This window comes from Salmo trutta, chromosome 32, assembly GCF_901001165.1.
Source record: "Salmo trutta chromosome 32, fSalTru1.1, whole genome shotgun sequence".
Taxonomy (NCBI): Eukaryota; Metazoa; Chordata; class Actinopteri; order Salmoniformes; family Salmonidae; genus Salmo; species Salmo trutta.
This window is the reverse complement of record NC_042988.1, coordinates 13,354,516-13,370,776: the sequence shown is the minus strand read 5'-3', so window position 1 is coordinate 13,370,776 and position 16,261 is coordinate 13,354,516. Positions and strand designations below refer to the sequence as shown.

General features: G+C 47.8%; 1 protein-coding gene across 2 annotated transcripts in view; it reads left to right on the top strand.

The window, feature by feature from the left end:
• The first annotated feature begins 3,640 nt into the window (after positions 1-3,640).
• The window catches only part of LOC115171133 (contactin-associated protein 1-like), a 28,553-nt gene continuing 15,932 nt past the window's right edge, over positions 3,641-16,261 (top strand). The window contains exons 1-9 of one of the 2 annotated variants that reach the window (XM_029727665.1): positions 3,641-4,317; positions 12,073-12,174; positions 12,469-12,662; positions 13,164-13,317; positions 13,623-13,826; positions 14,446-14,630; positions 15,021-15,170; positions 15,342-15,600; positions 15,808-15,957. In XM_029727665.1, coding sequence (XP_029583525.1) covers positions 4,257-4,317; positions 12,073-12,174; positions 12,469-12,662; positions 13,164-13,317; positions 13,623-13,826; positions 14,446-14,630; positions 15,021-15,170; positions 15,342-15,600; positions 15,808-15,957 — 1,459 coding nt within the window. In that variant the 5' untranslated portion in view covers positions 3,641-4,256. Of the gene's footprint in view, positions 4,318-12,072; positions 12,175-12,468; positions 12,663-13,163; positions 13,318-13,622; positions 13,827-14,445; positions 14,631-15,020; positions 15,171-15,338; positions 15,601-15,807; positions 15,958-16,261 lie in introns of both variants that reach the window. The other variant, XM_029727664.1, reaches the window with a different exon arrangement.

Genomic DNA, 16,261 nt, shown 5'->3' with positions numbered 1-16,261 from the left:
CCGTGACAGAATCACCCACCACTCAAGGACCAAGCAGCAGAGGAAGGAGCAGACGGTTTTCGAGTTGGACTGGCGGGAGAAGTGGACTTGGGAGGAAGTTCTGGACGGGGCCGGACCTTGGCACGAGGCTGGGGAGTATCGCCGCCCGCAGTGGGAAATTGAGGCAGCCAAGGCAGAGAGGCGGAGGTACGAGGCCATGGACGCGCTGAGAGAGAAGCACGAGAGGCACCCCCAAGAAAATTTTTTGGGGGGGCACACGGGTAGTTTGGCTAGGCGAAGGAAGAGCCGGAAGCCAGCTACCCGTGGTTATATGGAGGAGCGTATGGGGTGGAGAGCGCTATGTTTCGCTGAGAAGCGCACTATCTCACCCATACGCACGCACAGTCCGGTGCGAGTTATTCCAGCCCCTCGCAGGTGCCGTGCTAGAGCAGGCATCCAGCCTGGTAGGAGGATGCCTGCACAGCGCATCTGGTCGCCGGTACGCCTCCGAGGACCAGGCTACCCAACTCCCGCTCTACGCACGGCTACCATCAGGCCCCTGCACAGCCCAGTCTGCCCTGTGCGAGCACCCCGCTCGTACAGGGCTACTAGTTCCATCCAGCCAAGGCGGGTTGTGCAGGAGGTAAGATCTAGACCGGCTGTGCGCCTCCATAGCCCGGGGTTTCCAGCTCCTGTCTCTCGTGCGGACCCGGAAGTGCGTCAACCCAGTCCGACTCGTCCTGTTCCCGCTCCCTGCACTAGCGTTCAAGTGCGTAAACCCAGCACCGCCAGTCAACAGTCGTCAGAGCTGCCCGCCAGTCAACAGTCGTCGGAGCTGCCCGCCAGTCAACAGTCGTCGGAGCTGCCCGCCAGTCAACAGTCGTCGGAGCTGCCCGCCAGTCAACAGTCGTCCGAGCTGCCCGCCAGTCAACAGTCGTCGGAGCTGCCCGCCAGTCAACAGTCGTCGGAGCTGCCCGCCAGTCAACAGTCGTCGGAGCTGCCCGCCAGTCAACAGTCGCCGGAGTGGCCAGACTGCCCCGAACTGCCGGAGTGGCCAGACTGCCCCGAGCTGCCGGGGTGGCCAGACTGCCCCGAACTGCCGGAGTGGCCAGACTGCCCCGAGCTGCCGGGGTGGCCAGACTGCCCCGAGCTGCCGGAGTGGCCAGACTGCCCCGAGCTGCCGGAGTGGCCAGACTGCCCCGAGCTGCCGGACTGCCCAGACTGTCCCGAGCTGCCGGAGTGCCCAGACTGTCCCGAGCTGCCGGACTGCCCAGACTGTCCCGAGCTGCCAGACTGCCCAGACTGTCCCGAGCTGCCGGACTGCCCAGACTGTCCCGGACTGCCCAGACTGTCCCGAGCTGCCGGACTGCCCAGACTGTCGCCCAGACTGTCCCGAGCTGCCGGACTGCCCAGACTGTCCCGAGCTGCCGGACTGCCCAGACTGTCCCGAGCTGCCGGACTGCCCAGACTGTCCCGAGCTGCCGGACTGCCCAGACTGTCCCGAGCTGCCGGACTGCCCAGACTGTCCCGAGCTGCCGGACTGCCCAGACTGTCCCGAGCTGCCGGAGTGGCCAGACTGCCCCGAGCTGCCGGACTGCCCAGACTGCCCCGAGCTGCCGGACTGCCCAGACTGCCCCGAGCTGCCGGACTGCCCAGACTGTCCCGAGCTGCCGGACTGCCCAGACTGTCCCGAACTGCCGGACTGCCCATACTGTCCCGAGCTGCCGGACTGCCCAGACTGTCCCGAGCTGCCAGACTGCCCAGAGCTGCCAGACTGCCCAGACTGTCCCGAGCTGCCAGACTGCCCAGACTGTCCCGAGCTGCCAGACTGCCCAGACTGTCCCAAGCTGCCAGACTGTCCCGAGCTGCCAGACTGCCCAGACTGTCCCGAGCTGCCAGACTGCCCAGAATGTCCCGAGCTGCCAGACTGCCCAGACAGCCTGGAACGGCCTGAGCCGGAGCCACCTCCAGAAATAGGTGGGTTTATGAGGGGGGGTGTAGCACAGTGCCGTCGTTGACGGCAGCCACCCTCCCTTCCCTCCCTTTAGAAAAGGGGAATTTTTGTTTTGGTGTTGCTTGGGGTTATTTTTGTTAAGGTGCTTCGGGGGTAGCACCTTTAAGGGGGGGGTACTGTCACGTCCTGGCCAGTATAAGGTTAATTGTTTTGTAGTTTGGTCAGGACGTGGCAGAGGGTATTTGTTTTATGTGGTTCAGGGTGGTGTGTTTTTGTAAAAAGGGTGTTTGATTTAGTAATTCCGGGTGTTGGTTTATGTTTAGGTATTTCTATGTAGAGTCTAGTGAGTGTTTGGGTTAATTGGGGTTGGGACTCTCAGTTGAAGGCAGGTGTTGTCTATCTGCCTTTGATTGAGAGTCCCATATAGTAGGGTGTGTTTGTGTTTGGTATTTGTGGGTGATTGTTCTGTGTTGAGCTTTGCTTGGCCAGACTGTTTGTAGTTGTTCGTTCGTTCTTTTGTTTTGTTATTTTGTACGTTCATTTTTGGAAGTTAATAAATCTCAAGATGAGCATACACATACCTGCTGCGTTTTGGTCCTCCTTCACCGACGACAACCGTGACACAATGAAAGGTTTTGAATGTAAGACTGGCTGTGTTACAAATGTTAACAGTTTGGAGTTCTGTACTAAGAGTTTTAAAAAGTCACAACAAACTGTAAGAAGAGACAGGTCAAGGTCACCCAGGAAACAGATGGTAATCAAGATGGATGTTGCATTCAGTTTGACCCCTGACCCCAACCTGAATGTATACACCTGTGTGTGAATGAGAGAAATTAACACTTTCTAGTGTGTGTGCGGGTGTGTGTGTGTGTGTGTGTGTGCGTGTGTGTGCGTGTGTGTTTGTGTGTGTGCTATTTTTTTTTTCATTGCTGACTTTTATATTTTTTTCTAATCTACCTTGGCCGTACGGCCAATCACTCTATTTTTCTCACTGTTGTTGACCAACCAGTGCTTTGCTGAGAGAACCAATCCAATCAATGTGACATGCATTTTAAAACCACAATGATTATTCTTTATACAAGCAATTAGTGGGAAGAAAAACAACTCTAGACCATTACTCCTCCCCCTCCTCCTCATCTTCTTAGAGAGTATACGCTTCATATATTCCATTTCCAAAGGTATATAGTATGTTTTGATATTGCTGGGGGAGGTGGAGGCAGAGAGATTACAAAATGCCAATCTGATATGATGGCCAGTGTGCCACGCATTTCATAGATAAATCCCCCAGTCAATCTGACCAGCCCGCCCCCACCCTATCCTCTCTGCCTCTGCCTGTCTCAGCATCAACCACAAACTGGCAGTCACTAACCCGGGCCACACATTATCAGTCTCTTGTCATTTTGTTGGTACCTATTCAGGGCCCTATTGTAGGTCAAGGTCAGTCCTCCACATAACTGCTTGTGGTGTAGCCTACTGTAGGCTCCTCTCTCTTGTACAGCACAGTATTATTCTCGACCACATAACTAGGGAGCAAAGGCAGACATTATAAGCGTCAGAATCGTTGTCAGACTTTTGGTCTCAGGGGAGTAAGAGGCTTTTGACCAAATTGATGATGCTCTCTGATAGGCTCAGTGCGCCTATGACCAGTGCGAGGCCGTGAGAAGTACCGCATGCCAAGCCCACTGATGGAATATGGGAGATGCCAAACCAAAGCGGTATACGAGTGTAACGATGCGGGAAAGGAGCAACCTTATTCTACGACGGTAAAACGAATCGCATAAATCCTAGGCTACTAAGCTACAGACTAGGTATATTTGCGGAACTATTGACGACAAAGTCAAACGTATAGCGCAAAAATTATCTACTGGGAAACAGAAGTAGCTTGCTGGACAAAAAAGTTTTTTTCTCTCTCCCACCCCTTCCTTACTACCTTCCTTCTGGACCAAAACTACGCGGAATTCTGGAGGACCCACTGAAGTCACAGTGTCAAAGCACGCGTTGCTAGTATCTCACATCCACAAAGTGATCACAATGATCACTTGGAAATGTGTCCCCTATATGTGACCTTAATTAAAAACAATTTACATAAAATATAGCCTAGCAATGCGCGGTCTCGGTGAAGCGCAGCATCAGCACCAGTAACTGATGCGCGTCCCCGCCCCGGCAGAGGCTACCCGAGATCCCGGGAAGAGGAGTTGAAACTGCGCTAGTTAAAGTTGGGAAAAGGGAGGTGAAAGGATGCTACCGTGCCCTGTGGATAGGAGAACACAATCTACGATCTAATTAACATAGCATGTGCGGAAACGCGTGTCCTCTGTAAAGGATGATTTGCAAAATATTGAGCATAAGCCTTTTATTTTGGGGTGTTCAAGAATGCTCATCACGTAAGTCTTGTGAAACAGTAATGGTCATTTCTGTCAGTGTCTTGTCCTTCGCTAGCCTATTGCTATCATATTAATTAAATAGCCTAAGCCTGTATATGCAGCATATTGATAACAATATTGACATAAAAAGGGATTCATTGTAAAAATGTGAATCAAGAAAGAAGTGGCCAAAGCCTCTGGGCAATAGGTGCATCTAGTCTTTGAAGGGCAGAACATCTGATTTAAAATGACCAATAATCATCAAAACATTGTATAAGGGTTAACGATGGCTGCTATGTTTTACACAGTTGCATATTCTATATGTTTTTGCTTTGAATTCTGAGGAAAGTCAAGTGGCATGTTTCCTGCGGGCTGAGGGCGCGCGGCGGTTACAGTCTCGTACTGGGCTTTCTGCATTGCAGTGCTTTCTCGCGCCAGCGTGCAAGTTTCCTGCATCGCATGGTTCATTTCCCGCCCACCTCTCTAGCACTCTGTAACGGTCATGCCAAATAACCACTGTGCCGTAGAGAATATCCCAAACTGTGTGATAATGATGGCTCTGAAAATGTGGTTTATTATCTGTAAAAGCTGCAGGATGCTGTGGGATGATGGATGATGGATGATTAGAGCCGTATCCTAACCTGCCTGCTGCGTGCGGGACCACCCCACTGCAGTACTTTCGCAGAGTGTGTGCTCATCACCTGTACGCGAGCAAAACGTCCCCTTCATCTAGGAACACGCATGACGCGGCAAAAATTCCTAACAGGAATTCCGTGATCAATGATGTATATCGTTTTTTTATAGTCGCTTTTGGTGTGGTTGTACAGCAGGGTATAACATGCAAGGTCGTAGGGAGGTGGATTTGAGATGCATGTGGAGAAAAACTTGGTGGTGTGTTTTTCCATAAATCACTGTCGAAACAATTACCTCAGAAGATCTGAATTAAAGGCTGCAGCAGTGTGATTCACCAAGCAGTATTTTAATAGATAGGGTGGGGTGGAGGAGGAGGGAAAGGGAGGTAGGGTGGAGGGAGAGAGGGGGGGTGGTGGGCTAGGACCACCTGACACCATGATATATGAATGTACCATGTAAAGGTCTAAACTTCTGAAAAACATTGTTACTTCACTTCATATCAGTGCATATAGTACAGTAAACAGGGCAGGTAGTTTGTTTTTCTCTCTCTAGGCTGTATTAGTGATTACTAGTGAATACTTAGTGCCCCAGTGCCCTCTTGGTGCTGTGGCGGTGTTAGCCTACTGTAAGAGGATCACACGGGCAGGCTATCCTGCGCTGCTGGACTATCAGATAGACTGATTAAGGTGGGATTTAAATATCTGGAGCATTTGGGTGTGATATTGTGGTGAGTTGTACTGTATGTCCATGTATGGTACATTTGGTTGTATAAATCCGTTGTGAACACTTGTTATGGGCATGTGGTGCGACGTGTACTTTTTGTTGTGGTCTCACATGGATTCCATTTTGGGTAACTAGGTGGTGTTATGGAATCCGTGTGTGTGTTGGGGTAACCACACTGGTCAGTTTTTCTAGATGTGTTTATACCAGTAGAGTATTTGGCATTTTGTTCTGTGGTCTATTGCGTTACTACTGTATGCCTTCAGTATTGAGGGAAGTTGGTTGTAAGTACTGGCTATTAGTGGTGTAGAATCACACCACGGTGTTTGGAAGCTGACAGGTTTACTGTGATGGTGTTGTGGTGATTTACCCCCTGTAGTTTGGCCTGCCGGCCTGTGTATCTGGGTGGTGGCAGGCATATGAGGCAGTGCCCACGACTCAGGCTGTGTCAGGCAGGCAGGCAGGCAGGCAGGCAGGCAGGCAGGCAGGCAGGCAGGCAGGCAGGCAGGCAGGCAGGCAGGCAGGCAGGCAGGCATATACTCTACATCTGCTGTGGATGGGATGTGAGGTACACAGTGGAACTGAGTCAGATTAGAGCGGAGACTCCATTCCTGGGACATCCTCATCTGGGGTGTGGCTATCACACAGCATTGCTGGAACACTCCTACTATGCTACCGCCCGTGCAGCTGCCCTGCTGTGTGTGTGTGTGTGTGTGTGTGTGTGTGTGTGTGTGTGTGTGTGTGTATCACAGGAGGTTGGCAGCACCTTAATTGTGGAGAACGGGCTGATGGTAATGACTGGAGCGGAATCAGTGGAATGGTATCAAATACCACATGGTTTCCATTCCATTTGCGCCATTCCAGCCATTATTATGAGCCGTCCTCCCCTCAACAGCCTCCTGTGGCGTGTGTGCATGTATGTGTTTATTACTGTGAAAATGTGTATATATCTGTTTGTGTGTGTGCGCACTGATGTGTGTCGTCCTGTCTTGGTGTGCTGCCCATGCATCTCCAGTCCTCACAGAGACTAGTTGTGTGTTGTGGTGTGTGTGGCTGTGTGTGAGTGAGTGTCAGTGAGTGAGGGGAATTGATATGGAGGATAGAGGTGCACCAGTGTGGAAACCTTGTTCTGTTCTATTCTTAGACAGATGCAGGATGCTGTGGGACGATGGTCCTGTATATGAGATCTTTTGGGGCTTTGATGTCTTTCACATTTAGCTTCTTTTTTAAAAAACTTTCCCTCTGTCGTCCGTGTCGCCAGGCAGACACTCCCCACTGTGAGGCCTGACTTTGGCTATGAATAATTCAGTCTGCACTCTAACACGCACCAACCTGCCTTCCACTCTGTGTGCCACACAACCCCAATACAAAACAATTCTGGCATTTAACATTAGGATTCTTGGCTCCTAACCATACATGAAAAAGAAGAGATATTCATCACACTGTACGTCATTTATCATGGGCCACTGCATGATGTGTGAGGAGGCTGTTTCAATATGCACAGCAGTTGTGATGTGTCAGCCCAGACAGCCCCTTGCAGCCTCTCCATCCCACAGTAACACTAGACTGATGCGTCAGCATCTCTGATAAGCCGGCAGCAGCTCTTCACACTTATAGCGAACTGAGCCAAGCCCTTAATGATAGATGGATTGAGAGAACCCCTGGTGCTGGTGGAGAGAGAGAGAGAGAGAGAGAGAGAGAGAGAGAGAGAGAGAGAGAGAGAGAGAGAGAGAGAGAGAGAGAGAGAGAGAGAGAGAGAGAGAGAGAGAGAGAGAGAGAGAGAGAGAGAGAGAGAGAGAGAGAGAGAGAGAGAGAGAGAGAGAGAGAGAGAGAGAGAGAGAGAGAGAGAGAGAGAGAGAGAGAGAGAGAGAGAGAGAGAGAGAGAGAGAGAGAGAGACTATGTACAGACTCAGTGAGCATAGCCTTGCTATTGAGAAAGGCGGCTGTAGACAGACTTGGATCTCAAGAAAAGACAGGCTTTGTGCACACTGCCCACAAAATGAGGTGGAAACTGAGATGCACTTACTAACCTGCCAAACGTATGACCATATTAGTGACACGTATTTCCCTCAGATTACACAGACCCTCAAAGAATTCGAAAAAACAAACCCAATTTTGATAAACTCCTACATCTATTGGGTGAAATACCACAGTGTGCCATCACAGCAGAAAGATTTGTGACCTGTTGCCACAAGAAAAGGGCAACCAGTGAAGAACAAACACCATTGTAAATACAACCCATTTTTACATTTATTTATTTTCCCTTTTGTACTTGAACTATTTGCACATAATATGACATTTGAAATGTCTTTATTATTTTTGAACTTTTGTGAGTGTAATGTTTACTGTTAATTTGTATTGTTTATTTCACTTTTGTTTATTATCTACTTCACTTACTTTGGCAATTTTAACATATGTTTCCCATGCCAATAAAGCCCTTAAATACAATTTATGAGAGGAAGAGAGGGTGGAGAGAGAAAGAGAGAGAAGGAGAGAGAGATAGAGGGAGTTCGAGAGAGGGCGGTAGGAGAAAGGGAGAGAGAGGGTGAGAGAGAGAAGTAGCATGATCGAGAGAGGGGGTGAGAGTGAAAGAGATGGAGAGGGAGAGAGAGAGAGGAGGAAGAGAGAGAGAAAGAAAGTGAGAGGGAGAGAGAAGAAGAGGAAGAGAGAGCGGGGGGTGGAATGTTCTGGATAAGCTCTGGGTACATCCTTTAGTAACTGCGACACAGCGACACCCACTCGAGAGGTATTTGAGATAAAATGAGAGGAAGAGAGAGGGAAGGTGTTAGGTAAGGCGCTCCCTCATGATTTTGGCTCAGGAGAGAGAGAGAGAGAGAGAGAGAGAAGAGAGAGAGAGAGAGAAGAGGCATGCTGAGTGAGATGGAGGGATAGGTGATGTGAGGAGAGAGAAGAGGGTGGAGGGAGGTTTGGAGTCGGATGGAGAGGAAGAGAGAAGAGCATCTTTTCAGTAGGGGGTGGGCGTTGAGTGGCAAGGCCTGGGTTAACCTACAGCATTCCTATTGGCTCTCTGCTTTCTCTATGTCTTTACTCAGTGGCGGTTCTAGACCATTTCAACTGGGGGGGCCAAGCTGGGGCCAGTTGTACTGTTAGAGGGGCCAGTTACATTAGACGTTATTGTTGTCATATCGTTTTCTTCACTGCATTGCAGGCATTAGCAGGCAAAAGACCATGTTCATAATCATCATCGTTGCCACTGTCTAACGGATGTAAAAAAAGAATGATAGCAAAAATTTGTTATGTAAAAATTATTTCATACTCCACATTTAGGGGGGCCACAAGGGGGTCCTTTACTACCTGTAGTTCTTCTCCACCCTCTACAATTCTCTACACTGCTCGCCACAGAAATTAACAAAAATCTATGTACCTTAAACTGGAAGTTATGTACCTTAAACTGGAAGTAAACGTGAACTTCTATTAGTGTAGGGTTAGTTATAGGCTTTGTTGTTGACTTGACTAACAAACTATAGGCAGCAGAGTATTGTACTTCATGACATACTTCATTAACAGTGAGTTCTCATTCTGTAACGTCTGCAGGAGAGGATCAGGGGACATGGCCAGAAAGGTCACCCAGTCCAGACTCAGATACCCAGACAGAGACCGTATACTATAACACTCAAGGTCAAAGGCAGCACATGTCTCTGGCTCAGCTGATTTCTTTCCACCTGAATGGACTTGTCCTTGGATGACAGCATTCACGGTCCCGTGACAGATTGAGCTGTTTTGACGGTGGGAAATGAAATGGAAGGTGTTTAGGCTCAGAGTGAGTGGCATAGTGTACTGTTGTAACTGAGTGGCATAGTGTACTGTTGTAACTGAGTGGCATAGTGTACTGTTGTAACTGAGTGGCATAGTGTACTGTTGTAACTGAGTGGCATAGTGTACTGTTGTAACTGAGTGGCATAGTGTACTGTTGTAACTGAGTGGCATAGTGTACTGTTGTAACTGAGTGGCATAGTGTACTGTTGTAACTGAGTGGCATAGTGTACTGTTGTAACTGAGTGGCATAGTGTACTGTTGTAACTGAGTGGCATAGTGTACTGTTGTAACTGAGTGGCATAGTGTACTGTTGTAACTGAGTGGCATAGTGTACTGTTGTAACAAGGACCTCTCTTCCTGACCAGTTCAATGATGCTGTCTCATATACTGTGGGGTAGTATGGAGAGTACAGTGGGGTAGTATGGAGAGTACAGTGGGGTAGTATGGAGAGTACAGTGGGGTAGTATGGAGAGTACTGTGGGGTAGTATGGAGAGTACAGTGGGGTAGTATGGAGAGTACAGTGGGGTAGTATGGAGAGTACTGTGGGGTAGTATGGAGAGTACAGTGGGGTAGTATGGAGAGTACAGTGGGGTAGTATGGAGAGTACAGTGGGGTAGTATGGAGAGTACTGTGGGGTAGTATGGAGAGTACAGTGGGGTAGTATGGAGAGTACAGTGGGGTAGTATGGAGAGTACAGTGGGGTAGTATGTAGAGTACAGTGGGGTAGTATGGAGAGTACAGTGGGGTAGTATGGAGAGTACAGTGGGGTAGTATAGAGAGTACTGTGGGGTAGTATGGAGAGTACAGTGGGGTAGTATGGAGAGTACTGTGGGGTAGTATGGAGAGTACAGTGGGGTAGTATGTAGAGTACAGTGGGGTAGTATGGAGAGTACAGTGGGGTAGTATGTAGAGTACAGTGGGGTAGTATGGAGAGTACAGTGGGGTAGTATGGAGAGTACAGTGGGGTAGTATGGAGAGTACAGTGGGGTAGTATGGAGAGTACAGTGGGGTAGTATGGAGAGTACAGTGGGGTAGTATGGAGAGTACTGTGGGGTAGTATGGAGAGTACAGTGGGGTAGTATGTAGAGTACAGAGATAAGGTTTAATTCTTCAGCTGAGGTTATCCCCTGATAGTTGTTCCTGTTTGAGCTCTTCCGCTCCGACGCTCCTGTCTCCATTTATTTTCTCCCTCTTCAAGAGGTGTTCTAATAGATGAGTCTACTCCCTCCCTCCCTCCCTCCGCAGGCTGAATACTAATTCTGCAAACGTCTCCCTTGGTTTCGACCTCTCTCTGTCGCTCCCTGTCTCCCTCCCTCATCGGTTTGACCTCAGAGAATGCTGTATTAATAGAAGCTACAATGGTGAAACTAGTTTTAAACAACAACCGTGGCACAGAGAGGATTACTCCAAGACATGCGGGTTGGGGGGGGCATGGTTTTAGCCTCCCCAGGTTTTGTACTGTGAGATTTGGGTTTCTCTTTCTTTCCCCCCTTTGTCTTTTTTTCTCTCTCCATGTTCTCAGTCGGTTTGTCCAACTGTCCCTCTATCTATTCCTTTTCTACCCATCTACATGACTCTGAGCTGGGCGGAGGAGTAACAGACATGTTATGACATTGCAGAAGATAAGGCAGTGTTTTCTAGTGACCGTGGCGAGGACATAGTGGGTTTATCTGTGCCAGTGACAAGATTAGGCAGAATTATAGTGATTCCTAATTGCTGAGGGTATTTATCGAGGAGGGGGGACGGCGGATGAGACAGACGGTTGATGAGACGATGAGGGAAGGCCTCTGATTTATTTTGCTGCTATCTGTCCACTAGGCACCCGTAGAATAACACTAGCTATCTCCCCGAGAGACAGACAAGGCCTCAGTCAGTAGCGCCGTTCATTAACTGCATAGTAGTTCATGGAAAACAGATGTATGTGATCACACACGCACGCACGCACACACACACACACACACACACACACACTCGCACTGTTCATTTCCAAATGTGTTTGCAAAGCTGAAAGCCCTCTGCATATTCCATTTATTTCTTTAGCTCAATAAAAAGGGGACGGGTGGAGGTTCTCTTCTTGATAACGATCATTCATCTCACAGGCACAGTGGAAAAATACTTACTGGCTTCTGATTTCATGCCTGACTCAATCCCCCATCCATTACTGCTGAAATAAAGACATTAGTTAGGTCTCTGGATCTTTATCTGGGAGGATTGATGGTTAGATTCATCAGTATAGCTCCACCTGTTCTTAAGGAGCCATGTTATACTGTAGCAGTACAGATGACTGCACCATGCACTGTGCAGATGGGAGGTCATATTCTGGAAGGGTTATTACTGCACACCACAGAGAGGCCTAATTCGTCTGTGCTTTTGTTTTCCTGCCTCTGAATGCAATCAGACTTTTTGGATGTTCATAGCTTGTGCCCAGCTACAGGACAGATTATGCAGAGCCTAATTAGTTGCAATCCAACGTCTGTCCCTTATCTGTGTGAGAGGCACCACTCGACATGTTGGGTTCTGTTCAGCTGAAATCCCTGATGTTATCATGTGATTTGAACGGTTTTGGAGAATGATGTATTGTGTAGTCTGAGTATTACTGTAATCTCTGTGTTTAACCACCTCTTCTCTCTCATCTTTTGTTCTAGATGAGTGTGTTGATCCCTTGGTATCTTCGCTCTATGCCAACTCCTTCTTGGCCTCTTCCAGATATAACTTTTTGTACTCGGCCAACTTTGCCAAATTGTATGGTTAGTTTTCTTAACTACTTCATTGATTAATTTGTTGTTTTATGTCTTCATGTAGACTATTTGGTGTTGTGTATGTGATTGGAGGATTTATGTTGTGTATATTGCCTATTATCGACAGTATGTGTGTGTTCTGTGTGATGAGAACTGTGTGTGTGTGTCTGTGGGTTTCTGTGTGTGTGCATGGCTAGTGTGTGAATATTGCCAATATCTATGTGTATGTTTTGTGTGTAATGAAGTCAGAGTGTGAGTTCTGGTTGATGACGTGTGTGTGTGTGTGTTGCGTTCCTCTTCCAGGAAGCAGTGGCTGGTCCCCGTCCCCCCGGGACAGTCAGCCCTGGCTGCAGATTGATCTGAAGAGGAAGTACCGCATCCAGGCCATCGCCACTCAGGGCACCTTCAATTCCTATGACTGGGTCACCAAGTATACCCTCCTCTATGGTGACCGCCCTGATGCCTGGACACCCTACGTTATGAAAGGAGGGAACTCGGTAGGGGAGGGGGGGGGGTTAAAGGGATAATTTACTCAAATTATTTATTATTTGTTATCAGCTTGAAAGTTGTCTACAGGCTAGGAGTGACTGTTATGAAATTATGACATTTGAGTGAACTATCTATTTAGGTTGGGGTCTGTCAGGTCAAAAAACAGTCATTCAAATGTAATCCTTGGCAGTCTGTTCACACTGGGCACAGACTTCAAATCAATGTCTATTCCACGTTGTTTCAACGTAATTTCATTGAAATGTATTGAAATAACATGGAAACAACGTTGATTCAACCAGTGTGTTCCCAGTGGGTTGTTTGATTTCATGTTCATTTTAGAAATGTTCACCACAGAGTAACAGTAAGTAGAAACAACATTACCACATTATCCCTCAGTGAGAGAGTCTGACAACACTAATCTGTTTTCATCTGTTTATTAGTAAATGAATAACTGTTCTTCTTCTCTCTCTATCTCTATTTCTCTCTCTCTCTCTCTCTGCTGTGCACAGACGATGCCTGGGAACTGGAACTACCACCAGGTGAAGAGGAATGTGTTCCACTACGCCTTCACAGCCAAACACATCCGCCTCCTGCCCCTGGGGTGGAACACAGAGAACGGAGGCAAGATCGGCGTCAGGCTGGAGGTGTTTGGCTGTGCTTACGGTAAGGACATCTTCCAGAATCATTGGAACTCTAATTTGCTGTAGGAGTCTTTTCTGAAATCTCAAGATAGCACACTCAACAGTCATGCAACTAACACAGTTAACAGTCAGTAACTAACCTCAACAGTCAATTGAGTCAACCCTCATAACTCAATGAGACCAACGTCAAACAGTATCTATCAAACATCTATCTACACCGTATCACAGGAACGCTTTTGAGCCTCTCAACCATTTCAATCTTCATAGGATCACAAATGTGCCATTCAACCTCTAACATCTAACCACTTCCCCTTCTTTCTTGGCCAGACTCCTACGTGATGCAGATGAACGGGGACGACTCGGTGGCCTACATGTTCCCAGGGAAGAGGTTCCGGACCCTGCAGGACCATTTTGCCGTGAACTTTAAGACCCTGGAGCAGGACGGGCTGCTGCTACACAGTGAGGGAGTCCAGGGAGACATCTTGACCCTGGAGCTGAGGAAAGGACGCCTCGTCCTCACCATCGGACTAGGTAGGAGCTGGAATGCGTGGGGTACGGCTGGGCAGAGACGCTAAACAGGTCAGAGTGCTGTATGCCATGGATGGAGGACAGATAAGAAGCACTCTGACTTGTTGGTCTGTGAAGGATCAAATCGAATAAAAGGAAGTCAAAGGAAATTCAATCTGTTTATTGTCATAAACACAAGATACAGGATACAATGAAATGCTTAATGGAACATAAATATTCATGTTGTGGGGTGATTATACAATCTGATAGGCTGGGATATGACTTAGGGGTTCAGTTTCCTAGATTAGATTTAATTCTCTTTACTGGATGAAAAACAGGGCATGAATATCCCTGTCAATCCTCCATTACTGCTGAAGTAGACATTAGGCTTCTGTATCTGTGAGGAGAACTCAGGTTGGTATAGCCATTACTTCAGCTTCACCTTCTCCAAAGGAAACATTTATAGAAAAATGTATACACGCGTAACTGTAAGTCGCTTTGGATGAAAGCATCTGCTAAACGGCATACAGTACAGCTATAGCTTGAACTATAGCGAACTTGATTATTGAATGAGTTTTACCCAGCAGTACTCCCATCATCCTATCAAATTCTTACGTCATTCATTTCCGTTCTCCTATTAAAGGAAGCAGTACGGTCAACCAGGTGGACGGTCGGACCACAATGACCGTTGGCAACATACTAGATGACCAGCACTGGCACTACGTCACCATCAAGCGCTACGGTCGACAGGTCAACTTCACAGTGGACGCCCACACTGAGACGGCCATTAGCAAAGGAGATTTCACCTACATAGACCTGGACACTCAGGTTGGTCGTAGAACTAGATGCTAAAGTGTGTCTGGACATGTTTTTTGTTGTTGAACATTAGAAGGTAGTGGGCCTGGAGAGTTTGGAGTCAGGCTTGTGACAGTGGTCCATAAGGACAGGAAGGAAGTGGTCATTGAAGGGGTCAATGGTCGTAAACAGAGATCAGCCTACTATTTACCTGGCGCCTGCTAGTCATTCAGGGTGTACTTTGTTGATATACACATGATCTGTTCCTAGGCCGTCATTGAAATTTGTTCTTAACTGACCTGCCTAGTTAAATAAAGGTAAAAAAAAAAAAAACTACAAATAAATGTGTGACTTTGAGTATAATATTCCATTGATCATAAGGGTACATTTATCTAATTCATTCCTCTGCTGGTACTCTCCCAGATGTATGTGGGCGGAGTGATTGAGCCCAATGTGCCCCACCTCCCAGAGGTTCCTAACTTCCGTGGCTGCCTGGAGAACGTCTTCATCAACGGGATCAACGTCATCAACATGGCCCAGGACCAGGAGCCTGAGATACGCATCCCTCGGCAGGTGTAGCTTCTCATCAGACTTCACCTCTGCATCACCTACTCGTTTACCTACACACACACACACACACACGATTTACCTGTGACCTACAGTGATGTTGCTAATCTTTCTTCGTAGTTTGTTGTAAATGCAATTATCTCTTCCTCGTACCTCGTGTTCTTTTTTTCTCAGAAGAAAATGCACTACGCGTGCCGTGACATCCTGTGGAAACCCATGACCTTCGCCGGGCCCAACAACTACCTGCAGGTGCCTGGGTTCTTCAGGAAGCCTCGGATGTTTGTGAAGTTTAAGTTCCGTTCCTGGGACTACACAGGCCTGCTGATGTTCACACGCTTCGCTGACGAGCTGGGAGCCTTGGAGCTGGGCCTGAGTGAGGGACAGGTCAATGTCACACTCTTTCAGCCAGGCAAGAAGAAACTACAGTTCGCAGCAGGTGAGCCAAAATATGGAACTGAACTCACCCTGCCTCGTTAATAAATTCTTACCCTTCTATAAATTATAAATAATGTGCAGAACATTTGTTGAGAAGGTAGAAGATGCAGCTTTGGCAAATGAATACTGTATTATGTTGCATTCATAGTGATTGCTCATTCATTACATCTAAAGCTGTTTTAATATTGTTTCTGTGTGTTCTCTTCAGGTTACCGTTTGAATGACGGTTTCTGGCACACGGTAGACGTAGCAGCCAGAGACAACCTACTGTCCATCACCATAGATGAGGAGGAGGGCTCTCCGCTGAAAATCACCAACCCCTTCACTGTCCGCACAGGGGACCGCTACTTCTTTGGAGGTGGGCTGTTCACCACACCTGTTCTGGCTCTTCACTTTACTGTTCCCAACATCAACATACATTACCATAGCAACCACTGGAGGTGAGCTGTTCACACCTGTTCTGGCTCTTCAATTTACTGTTCCCAACATCAACATACATTACCATAGCAACCACTGGAGGTGAGCTGTTCACCACACCTGTTCTGGCTCTTCACTTTACTGTTCCCAACATCAACATACATTACCATAGCAACCACTGGAGGTGAGCTGTTCACACCTGTTCTGGCTCTTCAATTTACTGTTCCCAACATCAACATACATTA